Genomic DNA, 15,009 nt, shown 5'->3' on the forward strand with positions numbered 1-15,009 from the left:
GGGCTTGGTAAGGAAGGCCTAGAGAATGTGGGCGTAGTAGGGTCAGTGTCTGCCACATTCATAGTCTCCCAAAAAGGACAAGTCAAGTGGCCTTTGTCCAACACCACCTCAGTTTGGCTTTTATAGAAAAATCATATTTGGTAGATGCTGCATTGATTCAAATATTTTGGGCAAGAAAAATACACAGACATCCCAGCCCCCCCAAGTTAGCTCACTCTGTAATAAGTTTCATCTGCAATAGCAAAGACATGGGATCCTTGAAAGCAGGTGTTGTCATACCTCTTTATCTCCAGTACCTTCCACAGCGCTGCCTGCGTGGTAGACACACACTACACTCCTGGCTGGATGAATAAACAAATGAGTGAGTGAATGAATGATGTAACTTGCTCCAGCCCTCTTGTCCTGACCAAGAAACATGTTATTGGGAGGCGTCGTGTAGAGGTGATTAGAGCTCCAGCTTTAGACTCAGACTGGGTTTCAGCCCCAGGGCTCCTGTAAATTGTGGGAACCTTAAGTTTACTAAGCATACTCTGTGCCTCTTCATCTGTAAAAATAGAAATAATATCGCCTCCTTTAGAATTATTACGAGGAACTCATGAGATAACCACTGCACAACAAATGATAGCAATTATTATTATTAATACCTACTATTCCCTAGTGTCCCCCAATCTTAGTTTTTTCTTCATCCACCACTTTATAAAAGATTATTTCGTAAGAGTGTTAGCAAAAGCAAATTTAAAACAGATGTTAGCATTCTGAGTGGTTTTTTTTTAACATTACATTATATTAAAGGACAGTAAACTATTAAGTATAATCAGTCATTTATAAAGAACATGTCTTTCAAATTGACCCTTCCCTACCATAATAGAATTTAAATCACATATTTTAAATAAATATTGAAATAGGAAGAAAGACAGCAACCAACACTGTTTACTCACCAAGACAGCCAAGTAATTGTTTGTGGATGAAAATTTATAAAGAAGATGAGCTCATGTTGCCTCCAAGAAACTGGTTTTGGTTGCCAGTGAGCACAGATGTACATGGAGATTCCAAACATCCCTAAATTTAAAAATGGCTTCCCTTTCCACTTGTTTGTGCCATGGAGAAAGGGCAAGCGAAAGGGTTTGGAAACCCGTTTTTAAGTAAGAAAATTGGAAACCTAAACTGAGACTCGGGAGATAAGACTCCCACTTCTGGGTTCCGACAGAACTTTGTGAGATGATAACGTGTCCTGACCTACGCTCTCCAACATGGTAGCCGCAAGGCACGTGTGGCCATTGAGTACCTGACATGTGGCTCGTGCAACTGAGGAACTGAAGGTTAAATTTTAGCCCATGTGACTCAGTTTAACTTTAAATAGCCTCACGTGGCTAGTGGCTACCGTATTGGATAGCGCAGCTCTAGAACATGATGGCTAAGAGAGCAGGCTTCAAGTCAGCTGGTCTGTGTTTGAAACTAAGCCCAGTTGCTGTGGGACCTGGGGCAAGCTATTTAACCTCTCTAAGCCCTCCTCATCTACAAAACAGGAATAATAATACCTGCCTCTTGGGATTGACTCGTAGAAAAGCTCCCAGCAGCAAGTCATAAGCGCTCACGAGAAGCAAGTATTAAGCGAGGACAAGAGCAATCCCACCGTCAGCTGAACATTCATTCACCTATGAACGAATGAATGATGGCTCAGCAATGGCTGGTCATTTCCCATTGGCAGGTTCCCATAGAGGAACCTGGAAACCTTTTCAGCCAGGCATCCACTGGGTGCCAGTGTTGTTTCACCCGTGAGGCAGTGGTCGTTGGCGGTGGCAATTCTGCCCGTAAGTAGGACAGCGCTATGAATTACAGTTTATTTTTAACACTGACTTTAACCTGCTGCCAGAGCGTTCTCCTACCTGACTCTCGATTTGCTTAGAGATGATTTCAGGCTGCATCAGCCAGGGGTGTTCATCTCAGCTGCCAAGGCCCTCGCCTGCTCAGTGCCTCACCCCAGCTGAGGGCAGAAGGCAAAGCCCACTTCCTCTGATAGGACCCGAATCAATCCCACAATCGTGTCTTGTTAATAACAGTAGCTAGCATTTGCCGAGTGTCTGCCGGGCACCAGGCAGTGCACAAGGTTTGGCACGCAGGATCTCTTTGGAAAAACTCTGCAAGCTGGGTTCCTCATTTTATGGATGAAGAAGCAGAGAGGTTGCTCAAGGTCACGCAGCTATTACAGGGACAGGGGCAGGGTTTGACCCCAAGTGTCTGACTCCAGAACCTGGGCACAAAACCACTGCACCATTCAGCCCTGGCAGGCACCCACCACGCATTAGACCCGTGACAGGTGATGGGCACCCAAAGAGGGGAGAGATTAGGTCCCCACTCCCAAGGAGCTGGAAATGTGGGAGACGCTTATGAGCCTGTGTGCACGGTACACATGGGATGCTATGGGAACATGAGAGAGGGCAGCTCCGTCTGCCAGGGGCACGGCACAGGGGCTCTGAGCTCTGTCCCTCTGACCCCAATGGCCCTGGCTTTGGCTACTTTAAAGTCATACACCCCAGGTTTCACATGTCTCTAGAGATTTGCTGAAGCAGGTTTAACAAATACCCAGGGCTCTTTAAATGACCTTTGGGAATCCCTCTGCCACTCACGTCTCCTTCCCAAGGACACTTGCTTGGCGGTGGCTGGCGGCCCTGCAGTGTGTGTCAGAGGCTCCCAAAAGCTACCCGTGCCAGGTCAGTTAATCCAGTACATGGGCTGTGCTGGAAGACAGGCCTTGGGGAGAGGCTCGTGCCTAGAAGGAAGGCTCAGTGACAAGGACGGCCCTTGTAGTTAGCATCTAAGTTAGGAGCAGGGGCTGAGTCACATTCGACTCCCCGCTACCACCTCCACAGCCTCTCCGTGGGCTGCATGACAGAATTTAGGACGTGCAGAAGCAGTGTGTCTCTTAGAGTTCAGCTGCCCCACTATACTGTGAGCTGCTTGAATTTAGATATTGTGAGTTACTCTTATTTGTACACCCAGTGCCTAATCCAGTGCCCGCCCCTAGGTAGGAGCTGGGTAGATTTTTTTTTTTTTTTTTTTTTTTGTGGTACACGGGCCTCTCACTGCTGTGGCCTCTCCCGTTGCGGAGCACAGGCTCCGTACGCACAGGCTCAGCGGCCATGGCTCACAGGCCCAGCCGCTCCATGGCATGTGGGATCTTCCCGGACCGGGGCACGAACCTGCGTCCCCTGCATCGGCAGGCGGACTCTCAACCACTGCGCCACCAGGGAAGCCCTGGGTAGATATTTTTTAACTGAATTAATTCGCGTCTTCTCTACTGAGCCCGTAGTACACCCCCTCCTCACCCCTATTATCTCCATGATGAATTTGACTCCCTCTGAAACTCATCTGTTCCAAAAGCTACAGCCATGGGTGGACATCAAAGTGCTCTGCTAACATAGAAACAACAGCAAATCAGTTTTTAAAGGGAGGATGACAATTGCAAATCCAGTTTAATTCTTCAGTAATTTGAATGAGCGCTGGAGCTAGTTGTCTCCCATTTTCCATATGTAGTACCTCACCAGATTGAGAGAGAAAACCGCAGCCCTGACAGCTGTCGGCTGGTCGCTGGCCTGCAATTTCATAGAATGTCACCATCAATGGCTCGCTCTATCTGTGCTGGAACAAGACGAAAACTAGGCCACTGCCTTATCCTGTCCGAATAGAGAAATAAACAGTGACAGTGGGCAACCCAATGGCCACCTCTCCCGGTTAACACGAGCGGCTACTGCTGCTTCTTCATGACCCCTCGCCCCTGCTGCCGACTTTGACCACTGTTGTGTTCCTGGTGGTACTTGGCTGGCTGGCATGACAAAAGTAGTAGTTGCAGCAGGAGGTGACAGTGGATGAGGTACAAAGGAAGTGCTGCCCAGCGGAGCACAGACTCTGCTTTGGCACCTCTGAGACGGCACCACCGAGGAGAGGGGCTTTAGCTGGCCTAGAAGGATAAGGAGGATTTCAGCTGCACGCGGAAGGGAGCAGAGTGCGGGCAAGAGCATGGAGGAGTGAAAGTACAGGATGCGTGTCCTGCTGCCTCCACAGGGCGTGCTCTTTCCTAGACCAGCTCCCCCCATCTCTTCCTGGCCAGCCCCCATGGCTATTGACCTGTCACATCTTAGCATCTATCACCTCATTATGATGGGCTGCTTTCTTCTGCCTTCAGACTGTGAGCTCTTTGGGGGCAGGGACTTTGGGTCATTAATCCCAAGCACAGCGCCCTGTAAGTAGTAGATGTTCAACATGTGTTTTGAAGGAAGATGAACTCTAGTGAGTCATCCCGTGCACTTTGATCCTAAGACGCATAAAATGAAGTGGCGAAAGATGAAAATGAAAATTTTTAAAGGTTGGAGTCAGCTTGGAGAGGGCCTTGTGTGCCAAACAGAGGAATTTAGATTTCATTTGGTTAGCAATTGGGAGTCACTGAGATATTTGGAGGAATATCATCTTGATACCATTACTGATCAAATGAAATGGATAAAAGGGAGAGGTGAGAAATCGAATAATGAGTCCAGGTAAAGTGCTACTGCAATAGTCCAGGCAAAACAAGATAAGGACCTGAAGGAGGACAGTTCCCATGGGGATGAAGGACAGGGGATTGAGGTGGGACATGTAACAACCTTAGAGTTTGAACCTTCAAGTTGCAAACTTTCAAAGATGTGAGCATGCATCTGGTGGCAGCAAGGAACCAGAACCTGTGCCATTAACATCAGGCATGAGTGGAATTGCAGCTCGCCCTCCATCTCCTGTTGCTGGTGATCCTTCAGCCCTACCATCCCCCACCTCCTCCAGTCAGTCACTCTTCTCACCTGTTCACTCGATGCCAGCCCCTGTATGCCAGCTGTTGTACTGTACTACTGTACTTTTCAAGGTACTGTACTATAAGATTAAAAACGTTTTCTTTATTTTTTGTGTTTGTTTTTATGTATTATTTGTGTGAAAATTATTATAACCTATTACAGTACAGTACTATATAGCTAATTGTGTTAGTTATGTACCTAGGCTAACTTTGTTGGACTTACAAACAAGTTGGTCTTACGATCCCACTATCAGAATGAAACTTGTTCGTATGTGGGGACTTACTGTAAACTGAAGCTAAGAAAAAGCCAAGGTTCAAACTAGGGTCTCTAGGGCTTCAAACCCATGGTTTTCCCCACTTCATCAAGCAGAATCTCAATAAACACTATCTGAAACAGTATACCTCCAGAATCTTTGGAGGAAGTGTACATCAGGTAACGAAAAAGTCCCATTTTCTGTCTGCAGTGTGCAGCTGTGTGCATGGAGTATGCAACAGTGGAATACGTGGCGATGGGACCTGTGAGTGCTACTCTGGGTACACCGGCCCCAACTGTGACAAGCGTAAGTACTGCTAGTTCCCTTAATACCACACCAGATCAGATGGGCACAGACATATGCATTTCAGTTGTGCATGCGTGTACTGGGGCTCTACATGTGTGACGTGTCATCAAATGTTTTGCTGGAAGATAGGCAACAATTTTAAAAGAAAGGGGACAAAAGGAGAGGAAGGGAGAGAAGGGGAGGGGAGGGGAGGGGAAGGGAGGAGAGGGAAGAGATCGTATAGAATATTGGAAGTCACGGAAGACTTGGGAACAATGCAGTGACCTGGCTGTAGCTATGTTTTAGGAAGGCCAAGCTTGTGGCAGTGTGAGGATAGACTGGAGAGGAAGACATTGGGGCCGTTGCAATGAGTTAGGTACCTGAAAAGGGAGATAAGGCATGTTCTCCATTATAGGTCTGAAAGAGCACATCAACAGGAAATGGAGGCTTACCAAGGCTAAATGATTCACCAAAGTTCACAGAATAGCCAATAAGTGAGCTGAGACTCAAGTCATTGAAATTCTGTATACAGTCGATCACACGGGGTTTAATCAAAAGATAGAGACCACAGGGTGATTGCAGCAAGGGAAGTTTAATATAAAGAATTAGTAAACTATGTTAGGAGAGTGGCTATAAAAATGCAAAATGAACTGTAGGGCTGATGGGGCATAACAAAGAAGGGCAAACTTGGAAGGGGACAGCCATCCCCAAGACTTGGCTCAAATCTTGCTGGAGAAGGGGTGGTGGCAGCCCACTTAGTAGGGGAGAAGTTTGCTGGTTTGCCCAAGCCAGCATGGGAGTACAGTCACCCAAAAGGCAGGCAACAACCCTTCAGGGCACTGAGGAGCCGAGCCTGGGGGACAAGTGGACAGAGGGAGTTGGGGCACCATGGGTGCTAATCCTGGAACCTTCAATGTCTGTGCGTGGGGCGGGCTGTGGGAAGGTAGCCACTGGGTCCAGGCCAGGGATGCAAGGTCACCAATGAACTGTGCACTCTGAGTGCACAGTTGGGACAGGGCATCCCTGGATGTCCTCACACACCCACACCGCTGGCAGGCTGTGCAGCAGCAGCAAACACAGCAGAAGCACAACACTGCACAGCAGAACCGGCCAGTGGAGCCCCTTCCTCCTGCAGTGGCCCTCCAGCGCCCTCTACTGGCCAAGATTAACATATCCCTGCAAAGGAGAAATGTTCAGAGTTCAACCCATTATCACAGAGCAGGTGGTGAAGGGTGAATTTGGAGCTTAGCCATTAGGAAACTGGACATGCTGCCTGCGACAATAGCTTCACTTAAGTTATCCTCTGGATTTTATTCTCCTGGTCTGTAAAATAAAAGGATTAGACAAGAATCAAATTCAGCAACTTCAAACTCGCTTTATTGAAAGTCGTTGAGAAGATATGAGCAGTGGTAGAAAGGAGGGTGAATAAAAGACAGTCTCTGCCTTCTTCCTGTGGAAGAGACAGACAGTCAAACAACCAATATGAATCAACGGCAGAATGAAACTCAGGTGGTTAGGGTGGACCCCTTCCAAAGCCCTCAATCAGACTCCTTCCCCAGCTACTCCTGTACTGCCCAGTGGACCCATGAGCAAAAAACACAAACAAACAAAAAACCCTTTTTAATAAGACCAGAGATCCAGCCTAATAGATAGCATGAAAAGATTTGCTTCCAAATGACAAAATAATTCTATTGAGTCAGAAGATAAATATAGACTGGGACAAAAATATTTGCAATCCACGCAGCAGAAACGTTTTTACAATAGAAAGTCCATGAGCCCACCTTTAATATCGGCCAAGGAGCAGCTAATTCTCAGGAAGAAATGAAAACTGGCCAACAAACATAGAAGAGGTGCTTAACCCCACTAGGAGTCACAGAAATGCAAATTAAAACCATAATGAAGTAGTACTTTGGAGTTTGGGAGGTTTTGTTTTGGTTTGGTTCTGGTTTTTTGCCCACTGTGTTACACAGGTTGCAAAGCTAGGTAATATCTATCTGTGGGTGTGAGAAAAATTACGCTACTGTCAGTGGGGGTGTGAATTGCTACAATCTATGAGAGATATGTATCTATTAAATTTTAAAGGATGCTTACAGTTTGAGGCTACAGCCCCAATTCTAGGAATTTACCTAGAGGACTGGAGGGGTGGGTAGGTGAGAATATATGTACAGAGAAACTCATGATAGTATTGTTTTTAAGAACAAAGCAAGCTGGAAACAACTTGAACGTCCGTGAGTAGGAAGTGGTTGAGTGAAGTGTGGTACATCCTATTGTAGTTAGAAGAAGGCTAGCTGCTGAAAGAAATCAACACAAAAATCCAATGGCTTAACACTACGGTTCCCTAACTGCACCGAGGCGTCCCAAAGTACCCCATCAAACTCACAGGGCTGCTATGGGATATTTTTAATTTCTGAGGGAAACGGTGATACATCTGTAGATTATCGTATGAAATGTTAACCTGAGTTAGTACACAATTTCAACATTAGGTAGCACTACATTTTGTCCGGTGGTGTCATTTCTTTACAGAGCTGCATTTCCAGTGGTCACTGTGGTAAAAAGTAAGTACCATGCAAAAATCGTTTCAACTGGAAGGAGGGTGGTAGTTTCCAGTCTGATTCCAAGGCTGCAGAAGTTGTACCATCTCCAACAAGCTCACGTGTCCCGTTAGGAAGTAAATGTGGTTGTTTAAGAATAAAATATTTAATCTTCCTATTAACCATATGACTTTTTCAGATGGCTGCTACGTGATCATGACATAAATAGTCACTGAATTCTTTGGTTCTAACAACTTAGTAAATGAACCTGTACATATTCCTTTTGTATTGGGGTCCCATGAAAAAAATACTGAAACACTAAGGGCACCGTGACCTGGGAATTTGGGCAACCTCTGGCCTAACACAACAGAGGTATATTTCTTACTAATGTAACAGTCCAATGTGGGTGTTCCTGGCCTCCACCAGCTCCCCACCACATGGTGTTTAGGGATCCAGAGCCTTCCATTGCATGCGTCTGCCATTCTGTAGCACCTCCAAGTGCTCTGCTTTGAGCCACGGAAGGAAGGAGAGAGTGTAGAGAAGCATCTGCTTATAAAGTTCAGAATAATACATAGAACTTCCAATATTCCGTCAACGTAGACTAGTCATATAACCCCACCTGGATGCAAAGAGGGGTGGAAAACGTGATCCTGAAAGGGCAGCCCTTTCTCAGCAACAATTCTACTTTATGGAAGAGGTGAGGGGATATTCTCTATGAATTTTTGATTCAACTAGCCACTGTTGGAAGACAAACGCATACGTCACATTTGTGCACATCTTGAGAGCAGCACACTGACTGCCCTTTGTTCCAACATCTTGGATGTTTGTAGCGCGAACAGCCTTGGCGGATATAGGACCTCCCTCGGGAACAAGTGCGGGCACGCTTACTGCCTGTGCCAGTTATCAGTGGATTGCCTCTCAGCTCCAAATTCACCCTTTTTGCCTGCTCTGTGAATATGGAGGTGGGCTTCAGAATAGGTCTCATTTGTCAGCCAGTAAGATGTGAAGCCTTACCAATAGAGGGTGCTAAAGGGACACCGAAGAAGCAAGAGTTTTCTCTTCTTGTTTCTGGGTTAGCTCACTCACCAGGCTCCTGAAGAACACGGCTCTGCTCCGCTGCTCAGCCCTGCACAGTTTCTCCAGCACTAGGTTCCGGCAAGGCTTAGCATCCTCCAGTATTTGACCACTGCATACCTTGTCTAGTGCTTGGCTCGGGCGGCAGAGCATAGCCAGGAGCCCTAGACAGTGCAGGCTGGTGGCCCAGTTCAGGAGCTGTTCTGCACACCCTCGCCTCAGCCCCATGCACAGCAAGGGCCCCGCAGGACCAGCCATCCAGAGAGCTGACCACCCACCTCCATGCCACACAGCTGGCCCCTGAGACCACCCCGTCCCGGTCACGCACAGGAGTACACCGTGCTTCTGAGAAGGTGGGCTTCTCAGCTCCTGCTTCCAGTAGCATCCAGAGGCAAGCCGCTTGCCCAGGCTTGGCAGCTCCCTGTGGATGACCTTCCTTGGGGCCCCAGAGGGGTGGCCTCCAGCAAGTGTCACCAGCGGACACGTCAGCAACCTCTCTGCTGTAGAGGGACCAAGGCCATGTCCTTGCCGGTGACATCCGGGTCTCAGCTCTGGAAGGGGAGGACTTACCCTTGTCTTAACCCGAGAGGAGTGGTTGCTCTTTATTTTTCTTCCATTCCTTTATGCTTCTGAGCTCTTTTTAGCTGTCAGGAGCCAATTCCCTGTTATTCCACTCTGTTCATGGATCTTTACACTAAAATTTTCACTGTTCAAACAATTGCATGGTTTCTCTCTCTTGCCTGGGCCCTAAGTAATGCATTGCCTATTATTTAAAAACAAACTAAAAAGCATTTCAGTTCCCTAAGCTCAGGGCTCCTCTTCTGTAATGAAATCCACTGCGTGTTCAGGTCTCAGTATGGCCCTCTCTGCATTGCCCTGTGGGACCCGGGGCTTGGAAGAACTGGTCCAAAAATGCTGACATTCTGACTGCTGCTCCTGATGTGAGTGATAAATGACCGGGCATCTCATATCTTCTAGCAGCAGCCATGGGACCGTGTCAGCCCAACTCTGCAAGTTGGCTAATTATGCCAGACTCTATAGTATTTAACAGCCATCTAAGCCCCGTCTATCTTATAAAATACTATGCAGTCATTAGAGATTAAGGTACACCCTTACATACCTCCATAATATATTCTTAAATTAAAAATCAAGTTCCTAAATATTTTAACAGGATCCCATTTCATCTTTTGAAAATCTTACACACAAATGTAGTATATTGGTTGTTCACATGGGTTATTGTGGGAGTGGGATGGGAGAATGAGAAGAAGAAGACAGCTAATTTTTGCTTTACTCGTTCTGTACTTTTTGAATTGTTACAGTGAATCTGTGCCACTTTTGTAATAATAGGGATATTGCATTTGTTGAGATTTTTTAGAGCTGGTTGTTCTACTAAGGCCCTTACCTCAACACTCTTCCTTTCCAGCCATCCCAGAATGTGCAGCCTTGCTCTGCCCAGAAAATTCCAGGTGCTCACCTTCCAGCGAAGGTGAAACAAAACTAGAATGCAAATGCATCCCCAGTTACAAAGGCGATGGCAGACACTGCGAGCGTGAGTAGAACTTCGATCCTGCTGGTTTATCCATTGAGACGGTTAGATCCCTCAACAGAAAAAACCTCACAACCTTCTTAATATTAACGCAATGACCACGTCCGTTTCTCTCTGTGTAGTTGCATGACATATATTAAAAATTCGAAGCAAAATCTCATCATGTGGTAGCTCTTCAGTAAATGGCAAGTTCTCATGTTATCAAAGCACATATATAGGTTTTTACACTTTTTTAATTAATTTTTATTGGAATATAATTGATTTACAATGTTGTGTTAGTTTCTGCTGTACAGCAAAGTGAATCAGTTATACATATATCCACTCTTTCTTTTAGATTCTATTCCCATATAGGTCATTAAGAGTATTGAATAGAATTCCCTGTGCTGTACAATAGGTTCTTATTAGTTATCTCTTTTATATATAGTAGTGTGTGTGTGTCAGTCCCAGCCTCCCAATTTATCCCTTCCCCCTCCACTTTCCCCCCTAGTAACTGTACGTTTTTCTTCTTCTATATCACCTAAATCAATGTTAAGATAGAATGTAGTTTGTTTCTTACTTCCTTCTTCCTTCCTCCCTTCCTTTCTTTTTTTTTTTTTAATAAACTTATTTTATTTATTTTTGGCTGCATTGGGTCTTCACTGCTGTGCGCGGGCTTTTCTCTGGTTGTGGTGAGCGGGGGCTACTCTTCGTTGCAATGCGTGGGCTTCTCATTGCTGTGGCTTCTCTTGTAGCAGAGCACGGGCTCTAGGTGTGCGGGCTTCAGTAGTTGTGGCTCGTGGGCTCAGTAGTTGTGGCTCGTGGGCTCTAGAGCACAGGCTCAGTAGTTGTGGTGCACGAACTTAGTTGCTCTGCGGCATGTGGGATCTTCCCGGACCAGGGATCGAACCCGTGTCCCCTGCCTTGGCAGGCGGATTCTTAACCACTGCACCACCAGGAAAGTCCCCTTACTTCCTTTCATGCTGTTTCACTTCATGAGTGGTTGTGTGTTGGTTATGAACATGCTATCGGAGCCCGGCTGCCCAGGTATAAATGCCAGGTCTGCCTGTTACTAACAATATGACCTTGGAAAAATGCTTTAACCTACCTGTGCCTCCATTTTCCTATCTATGAAATGGGGATAATAATAGTAACTACGCTAGACGGTTGTAAGGATTAACTGAATTCACATATGGCAAATGCTTAGAAAAGGGCCCGGTACGTATTATAAATTCTATTAATATTAGTGCTTTCTTTCATGCGATTTTATATTTAATTCCACACATAGCATGGCATAATAATACATCATCACAGTACTTGTAATTATAATTTCTAATGGCCATATGTAAATCTTTTTGGTCAATGGGGGTGATCAGGAGGGTAAGATGAAATGTTTTTTACTCTCTGTCTTGAAACTGTTGAATTGCCTTTGCAGCTTGGATAAGCTGTCATTTGCAATCCCTTCACAGTTCAGTTTTCCTTCTCCTTCCCTGAGTGTGGTAACCACCTTATTTTGTCATTGCTTCTCCAGCCATCAACCCATGTTCACAAAACATCTGCCACCCTCACGCACGGTGCACCTACCTAGGACCAAATCGGCACAGTTGCACGTGCCATGAGGGCTACCACGGGGACGGCCAGGTGTGCTTACCAGTGGACCCCTGCCAAGTTAACTTCGGAAACTGCCCTACAGAGTCCACGGTGTGCAGATATGATGGGCCCGGACAGGTGAGCTAATGATGTTGGAACTGATGAGAATAGAAGTAGGACCACCCGCTGAAGGTAAAACTGTGCCGTCTCAGTTCTCCCTTTCCATGCTCAGGTCGGGCTTCCTGTCCAGACAGACCTCCGTGTGCTTGGGGTCAACCTCAGGGAGCCATGATCTACCCTCTGAACTCGCGCTTTCCCAGCTCTCCAGTCGAAACTTCACTGTCTCCTCCATCCCAGTCCTGTTTGATGATTGACAACATATATACACATAGCTCAAATTCTATTAACAAATTAACTGTTAATGAAGTCTTGGGAAAATATGTGATTGACTTTCCCCTGCATTCCTCCAGTCTCTCTAATGTCTTTTCAAAGTGAGAGGGGACTCTTAGGACCAAAAAACTCTGTCCCAAAGGGATGAATGCTGATAAAATGTCAGGCAGCAAAGACAGATTTGTAGGGAGGAGTGAAGATACTCTGGAGTGAGACATATGTGATTCTCTAAATCACGTCATGACCTTGACAGGTAAAATTCAGCCTAGCCAGGAGACCTTTGCTCCAGAGTCCAGATCAAAGAGCCCTTTCCTCAATATCTCATTCACCCACCAAATATTTAGTGGGTGCCCACTGCAGCCACAACTGCATGTCAAGTGTCCAGTGGAGGAAACCCATCCACACAAGAGACTACTGCTGCCTGGGTGAATGGAAAGCCTTCAGTGTCTGACCAAACCCAGTCATGGTCCCCAGCAGAGAATCCACCCGATCTCATGTCCGAGAAAAAGAATACATCATATGACATTTCTGCTATCAATTTCTGAGGCTAGCTTGTAAGAAATTCAAAGGGCTAAATTCTCATCCTCTAAATGAGGTCCCTTATGGGAAAAGTCATGTTACATCATGAACCAAAGCCCCAGGACCTTGGGAGTGAGATTAAAACATATACTTTGTCACTTTAAAAATGGGTCCCAAGGCATATTTTCAAGTCTTAGAAACCCTGCATCGTTCACACAGAAGCAGTGCCTTCATTATTCCAGAACAGCATTCCTCATCCTCGACATGATTAGCGTTTTGGACCTGAGAATTCTTTGTTGTAGGAAGTATCCTGTGCATTGTATGATGTTTAACAGCATCCCTGGCCTCTTGTGGCACTGTCCCCCAACCCTGTTGTCACAATCAAAAATGTCTACAAGCCCAGTGTCCCTTGGGTTGAGACTCCCGGTTGAAAACCACTATTCTAGAGAAATAATACCTCCCATCTGAGCCTCAGTCTCTACTCACCTAAATCTGAAAGCGGGAAGTACGGTGCCAGGGAGGCCCAGGGTTAGCAAACCAAAGAACTGAAAGTGTGAACTACAAGCAAGATGTATGAGTTTCCAAACAGATGAGATGTGAACATGATTTCCAATTCTGGATCTGCTGACAAATTTTAGTTTCAGCCCACACTTTAGACCTACCCCAAGTCAGCTTTTATGGCAGAATAAAGATAGGAATTTAAGAAGAATGTCAGCCCAAGTGACTAACGAGAACACTCTTTGCGCTTCTCTTCCTATCGACTGAAGGCTCACTGCGAGTGTGCGGAACACTACCGCAACTTTGTCCCTGGAGTGGGGTGCAGCGTGACCGACGTCTGTGAGTCTAAGAACCCCTGCCACAGGGATGCGAACTGCACCACCATCGCGCCAGGTCTCACCAAGTAAGGCTTTCCAATTCCACCACCATCTTTCCAAGCAGTGAAGGTGGTGGCCAGTCAATGCGGAAACTTCTCGGGAGGTTAGGAAATGTGTCTTATTCAGCCTTGCACCACCCTCACATAGCACAATGCAAGGAGCGCAGTAGGGACTCGATACATCTTTGTATAATCAATGAATCATTCAGTAATGGCTTCCTTGATAATGACCGTGCCAACACCCTGAAATATTGACCTGGCCTGAAAACATGGTATGAAGTGATCAGAGCGTGGGAGAAAGAATCCACCGTCACTGGGAAAACAGATGTCTATTGTGATGACAGAGGTTTGACCTCTAATGTATATGCCTGTTTCCGCAATCTATGAAGTATTGCTTGTTAGTGGTGCAAAACAATGGGAAAGTGAAAACTAGGGAAAGTGAATACGCATGAGTGGTGTTTCCCAGACTCCAGGTTTCAAAAGAAGGGGTGTACTGTGAGTTAAAATATTTGTGTGAAAATTCCCAAGGCAGAGGCAGCTTGCCTAGTGGGAAGATGCTGTTCAGAGTTTAAAGACCTGGGTTTGAGTCTCCACACTGGTATCTATCAGATTCATGACCTTGGGAATATGACAAGGTCTCTCTGGCCTCAGTTTCTCCATGTATAACATGAGCACAGTGGCGTCTACTTCATACTGTTGTTGTGAAGATTCATGAGAGAATGTTCTGGAAACTCCTCTCCAGCTGTGTTTTGGTTTTCATCAGTGGGTGAACCAAACCTGGAACCCTAGCCTTTTGACTCCCAGACGGAGGCTTGCATCTTCGTGCCACTTTCGGGTCTCATTGTCACCAGCATCAGCAAAGAACCTGTTCTGCTGTAGTGAGCTCAAAGCCATGGTAGACATGGAACAGTTTCTGTGCTTCCAGAGCCCGCCTCTGTCATTCCTTTTATAGCTGGGTCTTGAATGTGTAGATTCGCCCAGATAGGTTTTATGATCACTGTGTTCTCTCTGGGCAAATAAGTGTATCTGTGTGCACTGTGGGTGGAGTGGAAAGAGCTTGAGTGTCAGAACCCCTGGATGCAAGCCCCAGCTCTGCTGCTTCCCTTACTCTGTGATTTCTATTTCCTCTGTCGTAAAAGGGGGACAGTTGTGCC

General features: G+C 46.2%; 1 protein-coding gene across 2 annotated transcripts in view; it reads left to right on the top strand.

Annotated features, from left to right (window-relative positions):
• STAB2 (stabilin 2) overlaps positions 1 to 15,009 on the top strand; it is a 162,721-nt gene that overhangs the window by 29,511 nt on the left and 118,201 nt on the right. For both annotated transcript variants that reach the window (XM_060025489.1, XM_060025488.1), the window contains 4 exons: positions 5,281 to 5,376; positions 10,384 to 10,509; positions 12,014 to 12,210; positions 13,749 to 13,882. In XM_060025489.1, coding sequence (XP_059881472.1) covers positions 5,281 to 5,376; positions 10,384 to 10,509; positions 12,014 to 12,210; positions 13,749 to 13,882 — 553 coding nt within the window. The remainder of the gene's footprint in view (positions 1 to 5,280; positions 5,377 to 10,383; positions 10,510 to 12,013; positions 12,211 to 13,748; positions 13,883 to 15,009) is intronic.

The sequence above is a fragment of the Delphinus delphis genome, chromosome 11 (assembly GCF_949987515.2).
Source record: "Delphinus delphis chromosome 11, mDelDel1.2, whole genome shotgun sequence".
In the NCBI taxonomy this organism is placed as follows: domain Eukaryota; kingdom Metazoa; phylum Chordata; class Mammalia; order Artiodactyla; family Delphinidae; genus Delphinus; species Delphinus delphis.